This window comes from Triticum aestivum, chromosome 6D (assembly GCF_018294505.1).
Source record: "Triticum aestivum cultivar Chinese Spring chromosome 6D, IWGSC CS RefSeq v2.1, whole genome shotgun sequence".
NCBI lineage: Eukaryota > Viridiplantae > Streptophyta > Magnoliopsida > Poales > Poaceae > Triticum > Triticum aestivum.
The window spans coordinates 440,192,925-440,199,987 of NC_057811.1; the positions used below are offsets into that span (position 1 = coordinate 440,192,925).

At 55.2% G+C, this 7,063-nt stretch overlaps 1 protein-coding gene across 1 annotated transcript; it reads left to right on the forward strand.

The window, feature by feature from the left end:
* Positions 1-6,212: 6,212 nt before the first annotated feature.
* Positions 6,213-7,063, forward strand: LOC123141875 (auxin-responsive protein SAUR32). The gene has a single exon (XM_044560943.1). The coding sequence runs from the start codon at positions 6,358-6,360 to the stop codon at positions 6,730-6,732; it is 375 nt and encodes a 124-aa protein (XP_044416878.1). The 5' UTR covers positions 6,213-6,357; the 3' UTR covers positions 6,733-7,063.

The following is a 7,063-nucleotide window of genomic DNA, read 5'->3' on the forward strand; positions in this document are numbered from 1 at the left end:
AGGCATCATCGCGCGGTGCCCGCCACTGTCGCGGTGTCCCTTATCATATGGGCATATCGCAAGTGTAGGTGTAGGACTTTTCCATACGCGGCTGGGCTTGGGTTTCTCTTTCCGGGAGATTTGGCGGCCGATTCGCCCGGACCGGGGCACTACTACCGCCCGGGCCCGGCCCTCCGGAGCCTCTCCCTCCCTTCGGCTTTTCCTTTGTGCATGCACCAGGCGTGTGTTTGCATGGCCCCAACTCAGGCGTGTGTTTGCATGGCATCCCAGCCAGCGCTGCGTGTATACGATCGGCATCCCGTCCCGCCCGCGGGACCAGCGCGAGAACAGTGACGGCCACCAATGCAGTCCAATAACGAGGCTTTTGGAAGGAATATTTGCCGGTGACGATCAAACGATCATGATGCTGCTACCGATACGGATCGATGATGGTGGCTTTCGATGGGGGCAGGGCGACGTTCGTTGCGTGCACCCCTGGCTCCGTCGCTCTCAGCGCCAAGCGGCCGGGATAGGTAGATGGCTATTAAGCTATAGTAGAGCACGTACCATCGAATGCCTCCTACACCACGATTATTCCACGAACATTGTTTCTCGATCGTTCGCGGCCACGCAACGCCTTTCTACGTACTGTACGCACGAGAGCAACCGCGGCTGGTCGAGCTGTGGTGGTAGCATCAGCAGCTGATTTCCGCTGCAGGAAGCCGTTTCCTGTGCAGGCAGGCCGTGGTAAATGGTCATGTCCGTCGTGCCTGTGAGGCCGCGAGGCAGTCTAGCAGTATGAACACGCGTATTTCTCCTTTCATTCCGATGGCGTGATGATCGGACCGGTCGGTAACGTTCTTGGCCCAAGATCGGCGAGGGCGACACGGGCAGTCCCATCGCTTGTCGTAGGTTCACAACTTAGTGGCCGGATCGACACGGTTTGTTCAATCAGCTAATCACAGACGAGACGGATGGGACGGGAGCCGTGCTCCGGCGGGCAGCAAGCACCGAGCGCAAAACCTCTAGTGCTATGCCATTCTTGATTTGCTGACGCACGGAGTCACTGCTTCTGCATGCACGCGCTAGCTTATCCATCTCGTCATCGTCGTGCTGTTCGCGCAAGGTGATCACGCACGCAAGTTCATCGATGGATTTCCTAGCTAGCTGCTCCAATGGCCAATCAGGCGAGCCGATCGATGGTGTCGTTTCTTGTAGGTGAAGTAGTAGAATGACTCGGACTCGCGATTGGACTAGAAAAGAGTTATACTACGGGCGCACCAAGTTGATTGATTGGTCGTGCGACGTCGCCTCCGCTTTCTATCGTGGCGGTCGAGCTCGATGGATGGATCGCTTTTCACTCGGGTCGAGAGCGAAACAAGTACCAAAACAGAGCGTCGATCACTTGGTAATTAAACAAACTCAAAGTTATCACGCGCAAACTGAAACCTAACTAAAGTACGGTACGTTCAGTTCATCACTTGGGTACCACCACCCAAAAGAAGCCGGTGGAGAAGTACGTAGTACGTGCCGTGCAAACTTTGCCCGGCTAGCTACTCACGAAGAGCCGACGGCATCGATGCGAGATGACACACACAAGCACACACAAAAGACGGTCTCGTTTGCCATGCCGCGGCAGCTGCAGTGGGGTACAGTGTAGTAGTAGTGAGAGTGTGCCACTCACCAGCCGCACATGCAAAGCAAATATCCGGCTGGTGATTTGCGTTGCACGACGCGTGCACCGCACCATGCATGCAGCCATATGTCCATGCCGGCATGCTCACCGGCCGAAGCGGGGCAGAAGAGAGCGAAACTGGCAAAGCGCGCGGCCGTGTAGGCCCCTCGGCCGGCGAGGAAGCGGGCACAGGATGAGCTAGTTCTGCCCCAAAGAACCTAATTATTTACACTATGCTTAATTTGTATGTCGTGGCTAATTAGAATTTAGAAGGCTCAGCACCAACCTTAATTAGAATCTCTTTTTTTTTGTGGGATAATTAGCATCTCCACGCCTAAGAATATTTTATCGTCTATCAAAGATAACTCACGGACCTTTGTGACGAAGTGTTGGATATTATAAACAATTTTGCAGTAACGGTAAAGTGGAACCGAAACTTGTCGTGATGTAATATGAAGTTCTGAGAGCATAACTGAAGACGATCCTTGCGGATTTAAAACAGACCTCACACCGATGCTTAATTATATCGCAAAGCTGCTTTGAAGGTTGCATATAAGATACTCCATAAAAAAAATTCAGCATATTAGATATGTTGTCTGGGAACATATCCTTATCTCCAATTACCCTCCCGTGTAGCTTCTGTAGATGACGGGGACGAGCCATCTCCGCCGCGGCGAGCTCCCTCCTCCCTCCCTCTTTCATCTCTCATCGCCATCAGAGGGCGTGGTTAGGAAAAGCCTGGCCGGTGTCGACGGCGGCAGGCGCTTCGCTTCCTCGCGCGGGGGCGCTAGCACGGGGTGGTACTGTAGGGCTGGGGCGTCGTGCTGGTGAGGGGCGCGGTGGTAACTTCCTGCCGTGACGGCCTTTTTCCCAAGGGGCGCCGATTTCATGAAGATGGTGAGACAGTGGCCCTTGGCGGGTTATGCTGGTGATGGCGGTTCGTGTGAGATGCCCGGCCGTGGTTGTGGTTGACGCGGTCGAGGCTGCTAGGTGGCCGGAGCTGCCAGTCCTTGGGCAGCTCCCTGTTATGATCTGGAAAGGCCATATCTGACGGGGCGCTGGCTGCCGCTCCCTCCGGATGTGCTACGTGGAGGTGTCCAGCCCGCAACACCCACCAATGCATGGTATTCTTCAAATAATCGTTACTCTCGGCGCAAGCCTGGGTGCAGGGGGCGGCCTTTCCCAGGATGGGCTGGCCTCATACGTGGCCCGGTTTATGTTCGTTGGGCAGCCGCGACGGCGGTGCTTGCCTGGCTATGGCCCCCCTCCGACAAAGCCTTGTGGTGGGACCTTGTGGGTAGGTGGGGATGTGTTGGCTTCCCCTCCAGCCAGTGGAGTCCGCTTATCATGCTGTCAGGGAGAGGTTCGGAGATGGATGTCGAAGCGGCGACCACAGGTGGTGGGCTTTTTGGTTGGCTCTTCGACAGGCCTCCACTGGCGGTGGTGGATGTGCTTCTTGGTCATCGGGCAGCGAGGTGCGTAGCAGTGGGTGGCCATGGCATCTGCTCTGCTGTGGAAGTGGTGGTGAGCAGAGCTATAATTTTTTATGTTTCATGCTACGCCCGACGTTTTCGTCGTTGTAACCTGAGAAGTGACACGTCCCAAACGTGTATATAATTTTTGATGTTTCATGGTACTATATTATCATATAAACATAGATTGGAAACATTTAGCCAAATTTATTGGACTAACCTATTAATTCAGTTCCCAGAGTCAATTCCTATTTTCTGTTGTTTTTGGAATTCCAGGAAATCACTATATAAAATGTTTAAAAAAGAAAAGAAAAACAAGAGGTGTTTTCTCACCGAAAAAAAAACCAATGGACTAAGGCACAACATCTGGTGGGCTCCTCAATGCCTAGACCCCCTACCCCCTCTAGACCTCCGTCTTACAAGGGCGCCTAGGGGGAGGGGTGGTACGGCCTGTGGGGATCCCAGGCCACCTTCGGTGCCCAATTAGTTATATATACCCCCAAATCCCACCTCAAATTATTATAGATTTTTCACGTTGTCGGTATTCAGCCCTGATCTGGCCCTGTGTCGAAGGGGAAGAACCTTTATATTCAACCTCTCCATCAACCCTTGCTGCTCCCATGATGATCCGTGGGAAAGCCTGCCTTAGAGGCTGAGGGTTTGTGGTAGTAGCTACGTGTCATATACCCCATTTTCTTGATCTTGTGAATAATCCATGTGATTATGATCTTGGGTATTGATGATTAATTGATTTTTATAATGTATCTCTTATGATTGATCAAATCATTGACGCCCTCTAGCGTATCACAACCGACATAACCATGGCACTTCCGACATACATGAATGTAGCAAGCCCTACAAGCCACGATGACAGCATGCTCATGATAAATGATGACCATGAGAAAAACAACAACTAAGCTCCACCCTTTTTTTAGTAGTAGTAGAAACAAGCTACGTTTTACACACGTAGCATGTCTGCAACCCTAGATGAAATACAGCCCACGAAAGGTAAACCCGAGTGAATTGCAGAAAACATCGACATTGAAGGCTAGTGTTGCAGAATCCACAATTCTATAGTTTTGTGCCAAAAAACACTAATTCATAGCCTAATTTTTTGCAAAAAACACTAGTCGATGGCTTAGTTCGTTTTAATCACGATTATGACAGGCGGGCCCTGCACCTGGTGATGTGGCATAACAGTTCACGTTAGACATCGTTAGATGAGGGATTTTCTACATTTACCAAACAGTCCACGTAATTTTACAGGGACACCCTTCAATCAAAAACAGAAAAAGCAATCAGCTCCTTCGGATTTGGGAGAGCAGCACCACGCCGGCCATGGATCCCGTCGCCGGCGAGGTGGCGCGCCGTCGGACTCCTCCCCCTCTTCTCTAGCGTGTGGTGCTGCCTGCCACCATGGCCCAATCCGCCGCACATGGGCAACTGCAGGAGCGGGTCGGGGAGGTCTGGTCGGCCGGCGTGCGGGTCGGGGATGTAGTGTGGCAGGGCGGGCTCAAGGGCCTCCGGCGCTGAGTTTGCCGGGGAGGCATGGCCGGCCGTGGTGCGGGTCGGGGATGTAATGCGGCAGGGCGGGCTCGAGGGCCTCTGGCGCTGCGGTTGCCGGGGAGGTCTGGCCGGCCGAGACAGGTCGACGACCTCGTCTGGTCGTGCTCAGGTGCGCCACTAGGGTGCCGCTGGGGTCGTGCATTGGCGGACAGGGATGGCGCCGAACAGGAACGGGCGTGGGGCGGCGCCAGGAGGTTGCACATCCACATCCAGGACTACCACGCGTTCGACCCCGACGCCTACGACACAGCCTCTTCCTCCTGCTCAACGGCGGCGACGTCCGGGCGCTCGCGTCACTCGTCTGCATGGGCTGCTACTGCTCTCTGGCGCAGGGGAGGAGCGGTAGAGCTGCTGCTCTCGGTGGTTGCGCCGCCGGAGGTCGGCCAAGGCGACTCGCTGCTCAGTCGCGCCGTAGCAGGTGGAGCTGCTGTTGCTCGTGGCTCGGCCGACGCAGGGGAAGCGTTGTGGAGCTGCTGCTACTTGCCGGCGCCGGGGGGAGTAGAGGTAGGTGAGCAGTCTTGCCGGCGAAGGGGGCAGTGGCTGCCGGCGGCGGGGCAAGTGGCGCAGCACGCACGGGGAGGGGTGGCTCGGCTGTTCTATTTTTTAAGAAGGGATTTTGGCGCAAAAGAAGTCTAACGACGTTTATCCGGAACCGTTACGCCAGGTCAACAAAAATGGGATCCACCTGTCATAATCAGGTTCAAAACAACCTAAGCCATCCAATAGTGTTTTCTTTAAAAAAATTAGCCTCGGAATTAGTGATTTTTGGCACAAAACTGTAGAATTGTGATTTCTGCAAACCTAGCCTTTAATATCGATGATTTTTGCAGTTCACTCGGTAAACCCTGTTTGAGACCTTGAACGGAAACAGCTAGCAGAAAGGGGCCCAACAAAGAAAGAAACATTGCCTAAACCTAGTTCCCAAATCTGAACAGGAACTTAATCCAGATGGTCGCTCCAACAGCTACAATCCAACGGTTGGACGATGAGCAAAGCTAGACTAGAGCCCGACCAATTAATTGCCACCATGCATCAACATCTCCTGTGGCCGTGGGGCAGCAGTCACGTACAGCAAAAATGCCAATCCTCTCGCTCACACAACTCAAGAATACAATTCCACCTCCCACGGCCACGGCCTGTCCGCCGTCGTGGGCCAGCCGCGCCACGACCAAAGGACGAGGTACGTACGACCTGTGCACCACCCGTCGGTCGGGCCCGGCGACAGCGTGCCCCCTCCTCAGCGTAGCCATCCCTCCACCCTCCACTCCCACGGCTCCACCTTACCTATCCCCCTCACCGCAACTGAGCCCTGACGCGCACGCGACAATCGTCCAGTACGGCCAGCGACCCCGACGCCGTAACCCGATTATTACGACGGGCCGGCGTGTCAGCGACGCAGACAATCCATCGCCCGACACGGAAGCCCCAGAGGACCGGGTTCCGTAGCGAAGGACGCCATACGTACAAGCAGCAGCGCACGAGCCAAGCAGAAGCAGTCCTATAAAAACCACCGCACCACACACACAAACACACACACCCCTCTGGATTGGCTCCTTGGCTCTAGCTGCCTGCAGTAGAGCAGCGACCTCTTAGCACCACCACCAGCAGCAGCGACGGCGAGAGGGCGGCTGCAGTTGGACCGCCGGCGAGGGAGCTGCCACCATCATGCAAGGGGACCAGGCGGAGAAGAGGGGGAAGGTGAAGAAGGGGTGGCTGGCGGTGCGGGTCGGCCAGGCCCAGGCGGAGCAGCAGGGCGACGGGTTCCAGCGGTTCGTCATCCCCATCGCCTACCTCTACCACCCGCTCTTCCAGCGCCTGCTGGAGGCGGCCCGGGACACGTATGGCTACAACTCGGCCGGCCCGCTCTGGCTGCCCTGCTCCGTCGACGACTTCCTCCGCCTGCGCGCGCTCGTCGACCGGGAGACGGCGCACTCGCACTCCTCCTCCTCGCACCGCGTGCACGTGCAGGCCGGCGGCCACCACCAGCAGCAGCACGGTTACTCCTTCGCCCCGTGCACCCGCGCCAGAGTCACCTCCTGATCGACCCACATCGATCATCGAGCCCCGGCGGCCCTTCGTGCGTGCGTGCGCATGGCGACTGTGAGCACCGGCGCGCGAGCAGGGAGGAGTCCATCAGTCCACCGGAGACGACGCACATGTACACTACACGTACATAGAGATGCAGAGAGATACGGAGATGCTTGAGAGGCAGTAGATGATTAGTCTATCATCCATATTGCCTATGATTTCGGCCTTGTTGTTCTTCTGATTCTTGCACATGCTTGTGTACTAGATTAATTAACAGACCGATGTATAATTAACAGTTGAATTCGATCACAGTCGTCACAGCCCGGTTTACTATCTATTACAA

Excerpts from the sequence above, each read along its gene's own strand:
- LOC123141875 (XM_044560943.1), top strand. The coding sequence starts at position 6,358 with ATGCAAGGGGACCAGGCGGAGAAGAGGGGGAAGGTGAAGAAGGGGTGG.